Source organism: Cyprinus carpio, chromosome B24 (assembly GCF_018340385.1).
Source record: "Cyprinus carpio isolate SPL01 chromosome B24, ASM1834038v1, whole genome shotgun sequence".
NCBI lineage: Eukaryota > Metazoa > Chordata > Actinopteri > Cypriniformes > Cyprinidae > Cyprinus > Cyprinus carpio.
The window spans coordinates 20,693,274-20,714,084 of NC_056620.1; the positions used below are offsets into that span (position 1 = coordinate 20,693,274).

Here is a 20,811-nt window from a genome sequence, read left to right on the forward strand (position 1 = left end):
TTTTATATACATTTCTTCATAGCTTAAATTAGTTTTTATTGTAATTTTAACACTTCACCTTTAAAATATTTCAGTTAGTTGCCAAGACAACATTTCTAATTTTATTTTTGTTTTTTTTGAGTTGAAATATTTCATCTAATATTTATAGTTTGTGTTATTGTAGCATAAAATTACCTACAGTTTAAAATGCCTTGAGATTTGGCTATAAAAACATATTTGACATTACCGCTGTTAATAAAATGTAATCATAAGCTTGAAGTACATAAACAGTAACATTTTTTAATTAAATAGATATATAGATAGTTGTATTCATTCTTTTAAAATATTGTTTTAAATTGAGAGTTTTTATATATTTCTGTATAGCTTTATTTATTTATTTTTTATTTATTAATTAATGTCCATTTTAGTTGTAGTCGTTTTAGTATTTCCACTTCAACTTATTTATTTTAGTTAGCTGCAAAGACAACAACCTGTTTATGAGTTTGTTAGCTGGACAAACTCATAAACATACATCAGCGCTTCACTCCCTGTTAAATCTGTCATGACGACTCCAGTGCCCTTCAAAAACCAAATGCCATAACAGTGAAACACTTAAACAGAGAAAAGTGCCTTCAAAGTTCATTTTGATTGATTTGATGTCAATTTTCATACTCCATTTTCTCTGAATATCCGTATAGTTGAGCCAAACTCAACTGTCACAGGACAGATCATAGTCTAAAAGACCCATTTCCAGTCATAACTCAATTTGGACATAATGCATAGATTTCCAGAGCAATGGCTCTCCCAGAGACAAGGAATCTTTCTGACCAATCACAGTTTAAATGAATGAATGAATCAGGCGTGAGGTTTACTGTATGTAATGAACACAAACACAGAGGACAGAAGTGCCCATACGTTTGATGAGGGTTTATGTTGAGCGTGTTCTGCTGATGCATGAACAAACCTGCTCATCTACAAGAATTTGAGTTAAACTAGCTGCAGAATTGCAAGTCAAATTTGAACGTGGAGAAGTCGAATTAAGAATAACTGACTGTAATTTCCAACTAAAGAAAATAAATTTTCAAAAAATTTCGAATGTTGGCTTGAAAAAGCCTTGTTTGAGAAGTTTGAAAAAAATGTTGTAAGCCTTGGAGCTTTAAAGTTTGAAGATTTAATTAAAAAGCCATTTGTTCTTGTTAATTAAACACAAGCAGTGTTTCAGTGTCACGTGATCCTCCAGAAATCCTTCTGATATGCAGCTCAAGAAACATCATGCAACACTGAACACTTGAGTAACGATGCTGAAAATTCAGCTTTTAATCACAGGAATAAATTACATTTTACAATATATTCAAAAAGAAATGACATATTTTAAATTGCAATAATGTTTTGCAACATTACTGTTTTTACTGTATTTTTGAGGAAATAAATGCAGCCATGGCGAGTCTTCTTTCAAAAATGAAAAAGCTTAATTTTTCCAGACTTTTGACTGATAGTGTATTGAAGAATCACTCACATGTGCTAGACTGTGACAGGCGCCAGGGCTTCGAAAGAAGTGTGTGTGTGTGTGTGTGTGTGTGTGTGTGTGTGTGTGTGTGTGTGTGTGTGTGTGTGTGTGTGTGTGTGTGTGTGTGTGTGTGTGTCGATGAGTCGATCTCTTCAGTTTCATGTCGGTTTCACAGGGAGCCTGAGCTCGGACCTGCTGGGTAATTTTATCTCAGTGATAATTGGAACTTCCTGTGGCGATGAGATCATATCCTGCTGAGGCACATCAGAGCAGCAGCATCACAGCCTGGTGTCTGACTCGCATACAGACACTTCATCTCTATGTGAGGACGTTCCGTCGTTAATGTGATGGGGAATACTGGGAATGTCTAACATGATTTCCTGTTTTTCATATGGATTGGATGCAGGAGGTTTGTCTGCAGCATCTTTGTTTACGATAAACGGATAAACATAATCGAGCTATAAAAGGACCATGATTTAATGTTCACTAACGCTTGTCTAATTATTGACAGCAGTAATTCCATCCATCTCTGAGGAGCTGTTTTATTCACAGCCTTATTAGTAGGTCATAAATATTTGAACCTAATAATCCTGCATGTTTTTGTAAATGTACCACAGGAATTGCATGGTACTTTTTAAGGACTTTTTATTCAGCAAGGATGCATTACATTCATCAAAACTGACAATAAAGACATCAATAATCTTGCAAAAATTTCAATTTCAAAGAAATGCTGCACTTTTGATCTTTATATTCATCAAAGAGTCTGGGTGTGGGGGGGGCACATATGACGGTTCACACAAATGTTAACCAGAAAAACTGTTTTCAACATCGATAGTAATAATAAATGTTTCTTGAGCAGCAAATCATCATATTAGAATTATTTATGAAGGATCATGTGACACTGAAGACTAAAGTAATTATGATGAAAATTCAGATTTGATCAAAAAAATAAATTACACTTTACGATATATTTACATAGAAAAGAGTTATTTAAATTTTTTTACTGTATTGTTAACAAATAAATGCAGCTTTCATGGGAATAAGTAGCTTCTGAATGGTAGTGTACATAAAAAAAAAAAAAATTTAAAAAACGTCATTTTGGTGCTTTTTTTGTTTGTTGTATTGCATTGCCCCCCAAAAAAGCTTTTGTGAGATATTCTGTGGTTGATAAAATACATACTGTCTGTTTGATCATCACTAGTCACCATATCTTTAGTTTTGACATCATTTGTCTTCTCTTTGCCCTCTTGTCATTTTTGGTTTGTTTATTTATGTATTTTTGTGTATTTTTGCTGACTCAGGAGAATTGTCCCAAAGTGTCTGTGTCTGGGAGACAGGACAAGGGCAACAACAACACACACACACTTGTTCTTTTACTGAACTTACAAATATAATTTAGGCATGACCTTGGACAGGTGGACAAGCTGTAGATATATATATATATATATATATATATATATATATATATATATATATATATATATATATAGAAGCGTGCACACATATAGATGTGCCTGTTATATTAAGCTTCATGTGTGTTAATATGTTCCCAATGGTCCTGCAGATCACTAGCAACTCTCTTTACTGAAGGACAGTGTGTGTGTGTGTGTGTGTGTGTGTGTGTGCATAAAACCATCTGCTCCTTCAGGATGGATGCGATAGAGTCCAGCATGGCCAATGCTGAATTCATCACTTTGACTTTCTGCTCAGGCAAGAACACATACATGTACAGGTTATGGCAAGATTCCCAAGTTATCACTGTGACTTTGCCCTTTCTCTTAAATTCAAAAGCTGTTTTCAACAAAGATAATAAAAAATGTTTTGTGAGCAGCAAATCAGCTGGAGTAATGATACTGAAAAATCAGCTTCGCATCACAAGAATAAATTACATTTTACAATATAATTACATAGAAAACTGTTATTTAAAATTCTAACAGTGTTACTGTATTTTTAAACAAATATACTTTTTGTTCTGTATTTCTGCTCAGTGCACTAGCACACACATGTAATGCACATTTTAAAGGCAGGTTAGTTCCTGTGTAATTATGCGCTTGTGCACACCGTGACTTTGCCGTTTCTCTTACAAAGCAATATTTAGTCACAAAAGCTTCAGTTAGATTAAGGACAAAGATAGAGCAAGATGAGAGCAGAGAGGATAGAAAGAGAGAGCGATAGAGAGACTGCAAGTAAAAGAGGTGAGTGAATGAGACAGGAGCTCTGAAAAAGGGGGTGGGCGCTGTGTCGCAAGGACAAACGTACATGGCAACACCGCAGTGTTCTAGAGAGAATACAAAACAGGCGGAACGCTTAGACGGCCTCGCACGCAACGGAGCATGAGCGCTCTTGCTGGCACTGCAAGCATGCACGCATGTGTGCATCATGTTTTACACAGAACGTGTTAACTAACGAAACGTTTTCAAAATAGCTGATGCACTACACACAAAAGTGCATTTGTTTGCATGCAATCATGCACATGTATGTGAAGGAACTTTTAATGCACTAATGCATGTGTGAACCGGTGTTGTACGCTGCTGTTTGTCATTATAGACGTTCTGCCGGCATGCATGCTGTCTTACAACACACACACACACTGTCCCCCTATGACCTTCAGTATCCCGCAGTGTCCTGTGTTACATCAAATGACCGATCACTCTCTCTCTCCATCTCTCTCAGGTGTCTCTCCTAATGTTTTGGGTCGTTCCCATGTGGCAGGCAGCTTGATATATTTCCTTCTTTGCTGATGCATGAGTGTGTATGTGTGTGTGTGTGTATGTGTGCGAGTGTACTTCTAAAGCATTTATTCAGTGTCTATATGCATCTATAGAAACGTATAAATCTTATTTATGCATTTACATTTCAGATTGTGCAAAATGCCACATTAGATTGTGTTACGGTGTAGTAGGTGTTTTAGGCATGGCATTATATGGTTAAGCATGGTAAATACCTATAAAACAAATCCTTGGGTGGCTTTTACTAAATGGCACAAAAAAATTATGATAAAAGACACTGATGTTCAATAATTAGTGAGTTTTATTATTTAATAATAATTTGGTTAAAAATTCTATATTATATATTTTTTAAAAATATAATAAAAACCAATGAAATGAAATGTAAAATTTTGTAAATTAAGCGTTCATTTAAATTAGCATTTTATGTCTTTGAATGTGACTCATCCAATCATAATTTAATGTCTGAACTATATGTTTGATAATTGTACTTTTCCTATTGCCTGCTGTTGGCTTTTATAAAACCGAACAACAGCAATATGATAAAAGACACTGATGTTCAATAAATAGTACATTTTATTAATAGTAATTGGATTAAAAATTCTAAATCGTATTTTTGTTAAAATTATGTATTTAAAAAAACTAAAGAATGTAAAAAATAAGTGTTCATATAAAAAAATAAATATTAAGCATATATAAAAATTAAGTAATTTTAAAAATTGCCAAAAATATAGTTTTTAAACTTTAGCATTTTAGATTGTACCTTTATCAGCATTTTACATATCTGAATGTGACTAATTATATTTGAAAAATAATAAATGTATATTTAAAAAATCCTAAAGTACATAAAAATAATATTCAATATTAAACAAAAAAAATTATTGTACTGAAGTCAAACTTACTGTCAACTGAACAGGAAAGTTGAATTGAATTGAAATGGCTTTTAAAAGTGTGTGAGAAGGTTGTACTTTTGTAGGCAGGAGTGATCTGACCCAGAGTCTTGAGGGAGCGTGTTTGGATAATAATCTGTGCAGGTTCTGATGTACACTGTGCTCATGTTCACCCTGGAGTTGCCTGCTGCTTACTGCACAGCACATACTGTGTACTGTATATGAAACAATATTCAGTGCTAATTTATGTGCTTTTTTATTTTATTTAACAAGTGGCATCCAGTTTTCAAGTGCATTTTCCAATTTTGTGTTAAGATTTTGATGGGATTGGAAACTTGATGGGATAGTTCACCTAAAATGTAATAGAGTGAGAACTGTATGGCTTTCTGTTGAATTTAAAAGAAGATATTCTGAGTATTTGTTTTTTACAATGGAAGTTAATAGGGCCCAATGTTATTTGGTTCCCAGTGTTTTTCAAAAAAACTTCTTTCTGAAGAAGAAAGACAGTCATACGAGTTTTGAATGGCATGAAGGTGAGGAACTTATAACAGGATTTTCATCTTTGGGTGAACTGTTCCTTTAATTTGGCAGTGTGATGAAATAATGAGTCAATGGCTGATACATTAACTCGAGTTCATTCATCACACTGGAAATGGAACAGAATGCTTTGCATTGTGGGATACAGTACCTTGCACAGTGTGCTCTGATGCATACTACATTTTAACAACAGTAGTACAAGACCTTTTCTGATGCTCCCTTAAGGTTGTGATTCTCAAACTGGCATTTGTCAATTAATAACAAAGCTAAAAATTAATCAAACAATAAAAATGTTAATATTTATTTTAAATTAAAATAATCTAAATGAAATACAAAAAAAAAAAATGTCATTTCGTGTCATTTACATTTAAGAACATGCTAATGTATACTACTGTTCAAAAGTTTTGGGTCAGTAAGATAAAATAATAATAATATTATGCATTAGGCAGTAAAGACATTTATAATGTTGCAAAAAGATTACATTTCAATTAAATACTGTTATTTTGAACTTATTAAAGAATCCTGAAACAAAATGTATCTTAGTTTCCACAAAAATATGAATCAGCACAACTGTTTTCAATTTTTATAATAATAATACATTTTCTTGAGCAGCAAATAATAAGAATATTAGAATGATTTCAGAAGGATCATGTGACACTGAAGACTGGATGATGCAGCTTTGCCATCACAGGAATAAATTAATTTTTTTTTTTTTTTTTTTTTTTACATATATTCAAATACAAATCAGATATATTAAATTGTAATAATATTTCACAATTGTACAGTTTTTACTGTATTTTTGGTCAGATAAATGCAGCCTTGGCAGGTGTAAGAGTCTTCCTTCAAAAACAGTAAAATATCTCCAAATGACTCCAAGCTTCTTTATGTCTTAAAAAGATTTAGTGTTGTATAAACTACTTTTATGGACCTCTTTTGTCTTTTTTGGAGCTTGACACTCAGATTTTGTTCATTCATTTTTTGAGTAGTCTTGATATCCTGCTAAATATCTCGTGCAATATGAGTGTTGTTGACATTAGTGTGAGTCGACGGTGACAGAATTGTTCATTTAGGCTGAAATAACCCTTTAACATCAATTTTAGCGCTTTCTGGTGGAAATTAACATAGCTGGCCAATGAAAGAACGTCTCGCTCACTGTACAGTGCTGTTCTGTGTGTAAAAGCGTGTGCACACGAGTGTTAACGTGACTCTAATGACGTGTTTACCGCAGCACAGCTTCATCACTGTCTCCATGACAACCGCTGTGCTCGCTTCCCTTTCGAGCAGCAAAGACAGAGCGATAGCGAGAAGCGCTCCAGTGCAGACGCCTGCAGCAAATACCCAGCTTAATGTGTGAATACCATGTGTTTGACAGTGTTGCATGGAAATACCATTTTTCTTAATTATGGTGTCATGGAAATACCACATTTTTTGACATGGTACTATGGTAATACCAAGTTTTTGACTGTAGTATTGTATTATCATTATTATTATTTTTTCTTTTTCAATATGGCACCATAGAAATACCATATTTTTGGACATGGTATTATGGTAATACTATATTTTAGGACATTATAGTGCTTTTTTTAATATGATGCTATGGTATAATTAAATTTTTTGGAACTTGTACTATAGTAATCCTATGTTTTTAGACATTGTAGTATGTCAATACTGTGTTTTTTGAACATGGTGCCATGGTAATACCATATATCTAGACATCGTTCTATGGTTATACAATGTTTTAGGATGTCAAAATATGGCAATGCTATGCCTTTTTAATATGGTGCTATGGTAATACCACATTTTTTGACTTTTTACTATGGTAATCCTATGTTCTCTGACATTGTAGTATGGTAATACTGTGTTTTAGGACATCATAATATAGTAATATTATCTTTTTTCAATATGGTGCTATGGTAGTACCATATTTTTGGTAAGGCTAATGTACTGTTAGTACCATGTTTTCCGACATTGTAGTATGGTAATATTGTGTTTGAGGACATCATAGTATGGTAATACTATGTTTTTTCAGTACATTACCATGGTATAACCACATTTTTGGACACTGTACTATGGTAATACTATATTTTTGGACATTCAGGTATGGAAGTACAGTATTTTTTTAATAGGATCCCATGGTAATACTAAGTATTTTAACATGGTACCAATGGTAAATCTATGTTTTTGGATTTGAAAATTTAAAAAATATTATGTAATGGTAATACCACATTTTTGGACATGGTACCATGCTAATACTATGTTTTATTCATTGCACAAAATTTAGTAAAAAATGCAGAGTAAACATTTAATTCTGTAATCATGACCAGGTTGTAAGTTATATGATAATATTGTACCATGCTTACATTTATCTTCACATACCGCGCGTTGTTACATATACTGAGACTGATTCATGAAACAGACGCTAAGTATTGCATTAACTGTTGCAATCAGTTCAGTAAAACAGTTTTCGAATGGATTCATGAATTTGCACAGCTTGTGTATAATAAATTAGTTTTTACAATTAATTATTTAATAAAAAGGCTTTTTATATAAAATAGTAGGCAGTTTACAGTATGCAGGTATTCCATGCATTTCAAAAGTTTGGAAAGAACTAGAGAGTGTGACTTAAACAAGCAACTGGTTAGTTGACCAGTTTTCTCGTTTAAACAGCCAATATGGAGCGTAAGAGAGCACTGCTGTGAGAGATGGAGAGAGAAAGACATGCATGAGGAGAGAGGGGGACCTGGGCAGAGGAAGCTGGTTACTGCAGCAGTCTGTAACTAGGTCAGGTTGAGACTGAAGAGGGAGAGAGAGAGAGAGAGAGAGAGAGAGGAGGGAGGCTTATGGGATAAAGCAGGTATGCTTTAAATGTAAAAAAAAAAAAGAGTTGTGCGTTCATGTTCACCTGAGATCAGCACCTGTTCTTCTTCACAGCTGTCGTTCACTGTGCTCTTATTCCCCCCTTTTTTTTGTTTTCCATATTTCTGATTGCATTTGCCTTGGTAAGATGATTTTCATGTACTGGAAATGTGAAAAAGAAAGAAATGTCTGCTCAATCGCTTAAAAAAATGGCGTTGGATTTACTTCAAAACAATTGAAATATCACAAATAATAAAAAAATAAAAAAAGAATGAATTAAATGTGAATTTTTAGAAGTAAAAATATTGAAAAATTGTATTTTCTTGTAATCACATTCCTGGTAGCATAATTCCAAATATTTCTTATATTAAGATGGTTTATATATGCTGCAAATGCTGCAAAAACTGGTCCAGAATTTACTTTCTAGCTATTTTTTTAAGCTCAGAAATTGCTAAATTTCACAAAGAAAATTACAAAGACATGAATTAAATGTGAAATTTCAAAGTAAATATTGAAAAAGTATTTTCTTTAGAACTTTACAACTTATTTACAACTTAAACATTTTTTGGTTTGTGTGTGTATCTTAATGAAAATTGAAAATGCAAAGGTTTACAAATGTCATTATAGAAATATAAAAATATGTTCAGCACAACGGAAAGTCTCAGTCATGACAGAGAAACAAAAGTGTGTGTGTTAGAGAGGGAGGGAGATGGTTCAGTACAAATCCTGGGCAGCCTGTGAAACAAAGCAGTCTTGGATGGAGGGATAAATGGAGCGAGCATATAGAGGGGTGGAGTGGAGGAGAAGCTTTCAACCCTGTGTCCTCACTGCCTGGAACAGCTCATGCATACTCATGTATGAGTGGCTCTGAGTGTGTGTGTGTGTTAGAGAGATCTCTATATAAATACATGTTTGATCTTTCTCTATTATACTAATTTGAGAGAGAAATTGCTTGCACAATCAGATGGTTGCATGAATATAAAATGTTTGGCAGTTTTCGACTAAAGCTAATCACAACAGGGTGATTTCCTAACAGGTGACACACACTAGTCATGGTCCTCTGAGCTTTCAGTGGCCTTTATTCTGTGGGTTACAGTCGGATGTAAATGAGTGTGTAAAGAGAATTCAGGTGAGAGACTGTATGACACTAATGTAGATCAGAGTGTGTATGTCAGGACCTAGTTTAGGTTCTGGCACACTTTTGAGTGGACCAAATACAGAGGAATGAGTATCCAGGGACCAGAAGAGGGTTTCTCATGCTTGAATGATGAAATTGATTATTATTATAATTATTATTACCCTCACTGTTATCCTCATTTGTCCAACTGTTTATAGAAAGCAAGCACACATTTTACATAAATATGAATGTGAATTATAAATAATACCTATATTTTCTATTAACTTTAAAATTATATTATATTATTATAAATAATATTTTATTACTATAAATATTCATATGAATGTTTTAGAAAATGGTTAACATTAAAAAACTAATCTAAAATACATACGTTTTACAAACTTTTGCTAAGAGTTATTTTAGTATTATTTCTGTGCTGTTATAGTATTCAGTAATAATTTGAATGAGCTTTTATTGTAATTTATATACTTTCAGTTTCCTTTTTAGTATTAGTAATTGTATTCTGTCTTTTTATTCGTTTTTTTAAATAATTAAAAAATATATTTTAAATAGCTCAAATTAAATATATACATTTTTCAAAGCTGTAGTCAGTGTTATTTAGTAGTTATTTAGTAGTTAGTAGTATATTTATACTGTTATAGTATTATTATTATTATTATTATTATTATTATATGTATTATTAGTATTTTTAATTAGATTTGATATTTTCAGTTTTCATCTGGATTTCAGTTTTCGTAATTTTGTTATGCATGTTTGTACGTAACTGTCTTTTGAGATTTTTTATTTCCGTTTTAGTTTCAGCAATTTTAGTACTTCAACATGTTTATTTCAATTTGTTGCAAAAGTTCAATGAGAAATTGACACTTCACTTACACAAAGATGCCTTTTAAATACATTTTTTAACCATCTTTTAAAATTTCAATATTATCATGTTCAGAATTGTCGGACATTCATCCATGTTTATTCACTCATGTGTGATATTGTGATAAACAAGACTAATATTTTATCTTTAAAAATGGAGTTTAATGTTTTACTCAGTATCTAAGCCTTTCTCTGTAAAGTTACTTTTTGGGGAATTTTTAATTGAACTTAATTGATCACAGAATCTACATTACATTAGCACTGATCAGTATGTAAAGCTATGATACTGTATGTATTTGTTTACAGGCACATATTGTTATGCTTTAGTCAATAAACAGTACAGTAGAGAGGCAGCATATAAGTTAAAGTACTTGAGCATTAATTGTAACTTCTTAATTATATCATTTTCATTTTCACAAAAAAGGTTTAATTTATTATAATACATTTTATTTGTATAATCCTACAGAAAAAAAATATTTAGGTATTACGTTTTATATATTATATCTGTATTTTATTGTAAAATCTAAATTCTATTGGTGCAACTCCAAGTCTAATTTTCAACACACTGCAGGTTCCAAGTTAGTTTTATAAACTTTGTCAAAAAGCCAACAACTGCATATGTTTTCTATTTCTGATGTTGCAATTCAATTCTTTTATGAATCTAAGTTAAGTCTCAAGGTTTTTTGGGGATCTTTTTTGTGCATTTTGAGTCCAAGTATCTGTATTTTCGTTAATTGAAATAAAGCAGAATATATATATATATATATATATATATATATATATATATATATATATATATATATATATAAGACGAAAACGTAAACAAAATTTGAAATGTTGCCTTGAAGTAATAAAACAGGTTTTAGTTACTAAATAAATAAATATAAATAGAAATATAAAAAATAAAATATATTAAATATGATAAAATAAATTAAGGATATTCAGAAATATGAAAAACAAAAACCTAATAAAAATAACAAAAATAAAAGCTCATTCAAAATGTTAATAAACACTAATGCTAAAATACTGGTGTCTACCTAATGCATAAATGTAAATGTTATAGAATAATATATAATGCATAATGTGGGTTCCAGCACTTAACTTCAGGTTACTCCGCAGGGATTGTGTCCGTAATAAGTGTACCGTAAGTTCCTTTGGATACTGGAGCAATGCACTTTGATAATACATAGTTGCATAGCATTGCATTGCATTGCATTTGCATGTACAGCAGCTTTCAAAATTAGCAAGTTACCAATCATTTTTTAGTTATAAAATATTTGAAAAAATGACGCTGATGATAAACGAACAAACCCCTCTGTGAAAACCCTCAGAATGTAGATGGGAATAAAACTGTAAAATTTGGTGTAAGTGCTGCTGAAGTGCAGCCTTTAAAAATGAGTACCGTATTTCAGTCTACAGGTGCAAATAGATATACTAGTGCAATAAAATAAAGATTTTATGTTTTCTTTCTACTAGTCCAAAAAAAAAAAAACATTATGAAAAGCCAAATAGCCCAAAATCTCAAAACTGACCAGTGCATGAAAAAGAAGACTTGTACTTTTCTTGTAGTGTATTGCCTTAAGCAGACTCAACAAATGTTGAGTTACAACTTGTGCTTGTAATATTGAATAGTTCTGTATGTTGTTCCATAATTTTTGGTTACCTCTTTCTTTCTTTCTCTCTCGTTTTTCAGTATGTGGCCTGCGGATCCCTTCTGTTCATCCTCATCTCCATTTCCACCTTCTGCATGGAGACGCACGAAGCCTTCAACACCATCTACACCAGAACTGAGAACGTGACGGAGGGGAACGTGACGAGAGAGGAGATCGTGTACGAGGTGGTGACGGACAGCTGGCTGACGTACGTGGAGGGAGTGTGCGTCGTCTGGTTCACCATCGAGGTGTTCACGCGCATCATCTTCTGCCCCGACAAGGCCGAGTTCTTCAAGAGCGCGCTGAACATCATCGACTTCGTGGCCGTCCTGCCTTTCTACCTAGAGGTCAGTCTAAGCGGACTCTCCTCCAAAGCGGCGAAAGACGTGCTGGGCTTCCTGCGAGTGGTGCGCTTCGTCCGAATCCTGCGCATCTTCAAGCTGACGCGCCACTTCGTGGGCTTGCGCGTTCTCGGGCACACGCTTCGCGCAAGTACCAACGAGTTCCTCCTGCTCATCATCTTCCTCGCTCTCGGCGTCCTCATCTTCGCCACCATGATCTACTACGCTGAGAGGATAGGAGCCAGTCCGGACGACCCTACAGCGAGCGCACACACCACCTTCAAGAACATCCCCATTGGTTTCTGGTGGGCCGTGGTGACCATGACCACTTTAGGCTATGGAGATATGTATCCGGAGACGTGGTCGGGCATGCTGGTGGGGGCGCTGTGTGCCCTCGCGGGGGTGTTGACTATTGCCATGCCTGTCCCCGTCATTGTGAACAACTTCGGCATGTATTACTCTCTGGCCATGGCCAAGCAGAAGCTGCCCAAAAAGAAGAACAAACACATCCCGCGAGCCCCGCAACCCGGCTCACCCAATTACTGCAAGCCGGATGCCCTCGCAATGGCGACAGCCTCGCCCCAGAGGATCCTGGGTAACGTGCTGGGCGGCGTGCTGGGCTCGACCGGGATGACAGGGGACTGTCCTCTAGCTCAGGAGGAGATCATAGAGATTAACAGAGGTGAGAGACTGAAGGGATACACACAGAATTTCATATCATGCACCACCAAAAAGTCTTTCATTGACTGGTTTTAAACTCATGGTGAATTTCTGTAAAGTTTTGGATATAAGGAGCTTCAACAATATGGTCAAAAAAAATTTTTATGACTACTGATTTACATTAGCTTGTTGGAGTGGTTGATATGACTAATATAGCATAATATAGTTCATTTAGCTTGAAATAAAAATATGGTTTATAAATATTATTTTTATTTTATATATATTATACTGTATTATTTAAATTTAATTTAATTGATAGTTATTTTAATCCAACTGTAAAAATAATTATTTCTGTTGATTTCCAAGCTTATATGTGTGTTTATGTGTATGAACACAACAGAATTCAACAAAAATTTATATTTTATGTATATCTGTAATTTGATATATTATATATCAATGATTTTTTGTAATATTATTTTTTAAATATTTTATATTAAATTACCTTTTATACTATATAAATCTTTATATAAATCATTTATTATAAATATTATTTTATAATATATATATTTGAAGAATTCAGTAAATGATTTATAAATTTAATGTCATATATCTAAAATGTTATTTTTATATTGTATTTTATTCTAGATATTATATATATATATATATTAGATGTTTATATTTATGTATTTAATAACTTTTTAATAGCTATTAATAGCTTTTTTGGGATAAATCTGTGAATTTAATGCTTTAAAAATGAAACTTAACTCAATTAAAACGATATTTGATTTAAAAATACAATTTAGCCACAACTATTAAAGACATCTGAAGATAACCAAGAGATGTTTTGGAGCTGTGTGGGGAAAACATTTTTGGGTGCGTTTTTAAAACGATGTTAAAATTGCTACAATACAAAATGCTGTCCAACACACAGTACAACAGCATGTGTATTTGTGAGTGTGAGTGTTTTTTTCCTGATGGACTGCTCTTCCTGCTAATGTCATGTCTATTATCAATTATTCAATGTTTTTTAAACCTGGAAGTATGGATCTGAATAGATCTATAGGGTCACTATAAGTTCTACATGCCTTCTAAAAGATACAGAACAGGAAAAGGGCAATGCATTAACCTCTGAACTAGTCTATCATCATCAGCTTATCTTGATGCCATCACATTATTTCCAGTTATATGAGTCGAGTAGTAATTTCTTTGTTTACGACATGATCGATAGTTAGCTACTAGCTACTGTTCTTTAACTTACATTTTACAAGTACATTTATTCTTTGTTTATAGTATTATTTAGATATTATTAGTAGTATTTTGATTCATATTATTATTCATTTATGAATATTTTTTGTTTTATTTACAGTTAGTACTTTCAGTTTTTCAAACTCAAACATTTCTCATTTTTATGCATTTATGTTATATATTTTATTTCAGTTTAATTTTAATTAACAATAATAACCTTGTTAAAACAATGATTAAATTCTTTATGCACTGCTACAGTGCTAGATTTTAAATACTTTTTTTTAATGTTGATCTATGCACAAGCTATTGTTTTGAGTCGGATCGTTTCAATGAATCATTTGAATTGGTTCTCAGAACTGGTGTGAATGATTTAATGATTTAGTTCTCAAATTCAGCTCACTGACTCAAGGAACAAAAGTCATACAGGTTGAGAACGACATGACGTATCTCTCTCTCTGTACATTCGTGTCTCTCCTCAGACTCGAAGCAGAACGGTGACGCAGCCAGCGCCGCTCTAGCAAATGAGGACTGTCCAACAATCGATCAGGTTCTTAGTCCAGACGAGCGTAGCCCAGTGGGCCTAACACAAGAACGCTACCAGCAGGACAGAGCCTGTTTCCTCCTCAACACACGAGAGTTTCGACCCACTGATGGGAATGTGCGGAAAGGTATGTTTTATCGCTTCTGCATGCGGGTTATACACACACAGTCACACAGTCATGCAGTGAAGAGAACATCAGTCTCGGCCCAGACCCAGTATCTGTGATAGACGTCTTAGATCTTACACACAAGCGTCCTTTCAACAATGTTCCAAAAAAACGAGTTTTCCATCTCACGCCATCTCTCTCGTGCCCATCTCTCCAAAAATACAGATTACATAACCACTGAACATCTCAGGGTGTTTTCACACTTGGTTGGTTTCAGGGGGCTGAGAGTATTTACAGGACGAGTCAAGTCAAATTTTGTTTCAAAAGCACATTTACAGAAAGTCATGATGTTAATGTTTATATTTACACAATGTTTATAGTTACATCTTAATATCCTAATGTACAATAATATACTTGACATTTTGCCACAATGAACAATTTTTTTAAATGAAGCGAGTTTATGCTTAACACTAGAACAATATCTGAATACATTCAAAGGGAAAACAAGATTATAACAGACTGACTGATTTTTTTCTCATTTTAAGCATAAACCCACTTAATTTTGATCCTTTTTTTTTCAGAAGACAAGAAGAGTAATAAACATTTTTCTTGGTTTAGGAATTTTTAGACATCTATAATTGAAAACAAGACTAAAATACAAAATAAGAAAATCATTTATGAACTGCTATCTGCAAATATATAAACCTTTTTTTATAAATATATAACCTTTTTTGTTTTTTATGAATGTAAACAGGCTTAAACATCTGAACATATTCACATACACATATATGATATACTATAAACTCAAAAATTTAAATATTCATTTTGAGACTATTTTAGCTCCATACTTACGGGTTTGGGATATTTTATGTTAATAAAATAATTTATTAATTAATAAATAATAAATAATATTTAAATATACAGAATAAGAAAATAAATAAATAAATAAATACTAAACAAAAAACAGATTATTAAAAGAATAATTTTAACTACACACATAAAGGTCTTTCTTCACTTTTATGTAAAAATGAAGGCTAGCGAGTTTAAACCGACCAACTGTGGTGCATCAATTTGAGAAAATCATTACAGAAATTTATTCATATTTTATATTAGATTTAAATTTCTGAACCAATAGCGGCACCAAATGAAATTGCAAAAGTACTGACCAGCAAACAGATGGGCCTGCCCCACTGGTCGATCCAATGCTAGTGAATGAGCATTAAATTGGGTCAAAAAGAGATCTGAACACACTTTTTAGGCCAGAAACAATCTGAATACAAACTGAACTGGTATCTACATTTGGTTAGTTTAGGATTCAAGTGTGAAAACATCCTTCAAAACACACTGATATCTGAAAAGTCTTTCTTTTAACTTTTTTCTTTTCCTCTTCTCTTGTTATCTTTTCTGTCTTTCTCTATTTATGTTTGGTGGTTCTTTGCATGTCTATTTTACTCAATTCTGTTTCTTTCCTGACATGCACTATCCTCTTTTTACCCTCTATTCTCTCAATTTCTTTTTTGGATTGCATTTTCCTTGATCCTATTCGTATTCGTTTCAGTGACAAACCTTCTGTTACACACAACGTCATCCCACAAAACTTTATGACCCTGCACTGACACCTCCAACAGCCACAAAAAACTCCTCTCTACCCATAAAAACACACAACAAATGACACAAACAATGTCCAATCCATGCACACACAGTTCTCCAAACCCAGTTGTTCCACGGTTGCCCTTTCCTCAACACAACCCAACCACATTTGGCACTGTTAGCATCAGGAGATCAGCTGACCATCCTCTCCTTACAGATGAATGAAATCAGAGGTAAAAACCAACCACAGAAATAGAAACATACTACACATACATGCACAGAAACAAACAAAACAAAACACAAGCACATTTACACCTGCATGAGTGTGTTGTTGTTGATGGGTGTAATTTTTCGTGTTGATGTTGTGTTGTTGTCCTAATAAACTATCATTAGTTTCATCAGTTAAAGGAAATGAATCTAATGTTGTATAATGCTGCTGAATATGAGTTGGGTTGGGTTTCACACACTCTCTGACAGATGCATTTGCTCTCATATGTTTTCTGCACCTCTAAAACTGCTGACCATCCCGCTCTGGACAGTCAATGACAAAAATGTCTGTGCACTGGGGAGAATTTATCACCCAGTTTAACACCAGACATGAAGAAAACTCAGCACAAATACAGTGAGACGGCACGAATCTCACTCTGAAAGTGCATTTGTCTGACACTCTGCGTAGAGGACAGATGACTAAGCGATTAAATGTATTTATTGGAATATTCCAGGTTGTTTTCAACTTCTAAATCTTCCTTTTAAGGGAATTCAGTTCAAGAAGAATCCTGCTGCATGTGCACTGGACTTGGAACAATCATGCAACTGATAATGTATAATATGAAAAACAGATATTATTTAAAAGATTAAAGATTGAGTTTTATTAGTTAATTGAAGTTAATCAAATAGGTCATAGGTCATCTAAATGTAAAAATAAAGAAAATGAGCACTAATTAAATATTCAATTTTGACTGGTACTAATAAATTATGATAGTTATGATAGGTTAGAGTTACCCGCTAGGCTTCTAGTGTAATTGTATGACTGCAAAAGAGTCAAAATTGTTAGGTTGGAAATAACCTGGAATGTTTAAAGATGCTTTAAAGTGTTGAATAAACGTAACGACTCATGAAGAGAGCAGAAACCCGATCTTTACTCGGACGTATTCAGGTCTGTTACACTAACCTCACACTCTCTACTGAGTATTACATGTATAAGGGACACAGTTGGACACTGTAGAGTTTGTGTAACAAAGATTGTTTTAATGTCATATGAGATCCACTGCAATTACAATTGCAACTGCAGCTGCTGCAGTGTGTGTGTGTGTGTGTTTTCAGTGGGATCTCACACGCTCTGTATTGTCTTTTTCTTCAGGTTGTGTCATATCCCGCGTTTGTATGTTGGCTTCTTCATATATTCTCTCACTGTTCTACTGTCTCCCCCCGTCCTCCTCCTCCTCCTCGCTGTGTGTGTGTGTGTTTGCGTGCGTGTGTTGTGTTTGTTGTGATGTGACGTCGCTTACTGTGTTTTCAATGTGTTTCCCTCACACCACCGCTGACCTTTAACCCTTGCACAAGGGAGGATGCGCACACGTGTGCGACACCTAAAACTGCACGCACATAGAAAACAGACTCAAAGGTTGTTTAGGTGTTTGTTGTGCCGTGTTGAGTCACCCCAGGGTTAAAGGTCAGGGGTCGATAGAGGTCAAGGTGAATTCAAATGAGCGTGAGTTCATGGTTCTGTGCCATGCTGCGAACACCGCATTCTCTCCAAAAAAATACTTAGGACCAAATTGAAGATTTATGTATTTGAATTGCATAAAATCCAGTCTGATTACACAGTTTGAACGTAAACAATCTAATAACGTTATTGTGATGCATTTCTGCAATCAAAAAAATCATTTTGCACCTGTTTGATTCAAGGTTATTAACCGTTAACTAAAACAGAAATTAAAACTATTAAAAAAGGTGCGACTTGAAATAAAGTTTAACTGAAATAAAATATAAAAGACATTATATTTCAGCTAGTTGTTAAGACAGCATTGCTCATTTTATTTAGTTTAGTCTGTGTGTGTGTGTGTGTGTGGGTGTAAATTTGTATTTAATAATTTCAGTTTGACTGTAAGTACTAAAATATCTCAAATAAAATAAACTAAAATGAATAAACAAAATTAATTAAAAAAACTAAATTACTACTACTTAAAACTTAAACAAATAGAAAAATAAAATCTAATTAAAAATATTAACAAATACTATAATACTATATCAATGATAATAAAACAGCACTGTTTTGGTTTTATTTAAACAATAATGCTTTTATTAAAATTTCTTAACATTAATTCATTGTAAAAAAATGTATTTATTCTTTTAAAACATATGAACATGGTTATGGCTAGCTGTAGATGTATGAGATAAAAAAAAAACTTTGAATGTATTGATAATAAATATTTAAACCTGGTTATTGTACATTTAAAACATATTCAGTTTATTAGTACTTTTTACAGAAATCCTACCAGTTTCATGAACATATGACTGACAGATATGCATCACATTAAGTTTATTAGTTTGTTTGTTGAAACTGGATGGAAATTTTATATTGCAGTTCAAATACACAAACCTTAAATGTAGGTCTAAATATTTTGTGTTTTTTGCCGCAAATTGTGACACTCTGAAGCTTCTAGAAAGCGACAGGGAGCTCGGGATAAACCAGAGGCAGATGGAGAAAAGAGTGTTTATGTGTGGCACAGTCCTATGAATCTGCTCATACGACCTCAACCTGCTTCAGTTCCTAGTGTAGCTGGAAACTCCTACATGTGTGCGAAGGTCTGTGTGTGTGTGTGTGCTGTGTAACTGACGTCTGACTGACTGGTTGACAGACAGACACTGGGATATTTGGACAGACTCACAGACAGACTGACGTTGAGAAGGTAAGAACAAACTGTGGTAAAAGCCTGGGCTTCAGCAAGGCATCGTCTCCTGGACGGCAGTCGCTCTCAGTCACTTTAACATCCAGAGCACCTTTAGACACAGAAATAAGATTATAACAAACATCCAGTGTCTGTTGAGGATACGTGTATGTGTGAGTTCTGCTGTATGGCTAAAGCATCTTCTTAACTGTCTCTAACTAAACTACCATACCGGCTCTGTTACAAAACCTAGTGAGCAAACATCTACATTTACTGTAGTATAGACCATATAAAACACATACATTAATTTCATCGTTTCACATTTTTACCTGACATTAGAAATTAAAACGAAACAGATAATATTCTGATTGTAAAGTAATTTATTGAGGAAATAAATATCCTTAAATTTTTTTATTATTTCTTATGATATTTTTTTTATTATTATTCATATATTTATTAAAAAAACTTTTTTTTATTTAGCTTTAATTTTTATTTTAGTTGTATTTTAATTGTTGTTTTAGTAATTTTGGTACGTTATTAAAATTATTTTATTTAACTTATTTGCCAAGGCAACATTTAAATATTTTTGTTTATTTATATATTTATTTATTTTGTTTCATATTTTAATTTTGATTGTGGAAAGTCAAGTAAAATTTAAATCAAACTTGACAGTCAGCGATCACCATACTTTTTTATTGTATGTAAAAAAAAATCAACTATATTTCTTGTTCCGAATACATTTATGAATCAAATATTCTTAAATCCTTTGATATAAAAGTACATTTTAATATGAAGACTTTTTTACAAAAACAAAATTTTTTAAAAATCTTATTGCTCTGTTTAGTTAAATATTTTAATATTGATTTTATTAAATCAAGCAAAATTGACATTCAGCTTGACAGTCAGTGATCACCATGCAGTGTAATTTTAAGCTTATAATTTTAATAATTTTGTGGTTTGATTTTAATTACATTTATTTTTTTCTATTTATCTTTAATTTATTTTTGTTACAGTTTTAGTAGTTTTAGTGCTTTGGTATAAACTTATTTTGATTTTAAGTTTAAATTATAATATATATAAATATATATATAATATATATACACACACACTTTTATTTCAATGAATGAAAAGTTATTTTAATAGAATTTTAAATTTTTGTAGTTTTAGTTAACAATAACAGCACTGGTTTGATCATTTATAAAAGTAATATCAAAGGGTATAAAATACTTAAGTAAGACTAGAAATGATTGACAAGCAAATAACTCTAGGAATATTCATAGCAAGCATCCTA

At 32.9% G+C, this 20,811-nt stretch overlaps 1 protein-coding gene across 9 annotated transcripts in view; it reads left to right on the forward strand.

The window, feature by feature from the left end:
- kcnc3b (potassium voltage-gated channel, Shaw-related subfamily, member 3b) overlaps positions 1-20,811 on the forward strand; it is a 61,607-nt gene that overhangs the window by 24,250 nt on the left and 16,546 nt on the right. For 3 of the 9 annotated variants that reach the window (XM_042751780.1, XM_042751781.1, XM_042751782.1), the window contains exons 3-5: positions 12,188-13,169; positions 14,872-15,060; positions 17,990-18,633. In XM_042751780.1, coding sequence (XP_042607714.1) covers positions 12,188-13,169; positions 14,872-15,060; positions 17,990-18,180 — 1,362 coding nt within the window. In that variant the 3' untranslated portion in view covers positions 18,181-18,633. Of the gene's footprint in view, positions 1-12,187; positions 13,170-14,871; positions 15,061-16,597; positions 17,964-17,989; positions 18,634-20,811 lie in introns of those variants that run through there. The other 6 variants (XM_042751784.1, XM_042751787.1, XM_042751788.1 and 3 more) reach the window with 3 other exon arrangements.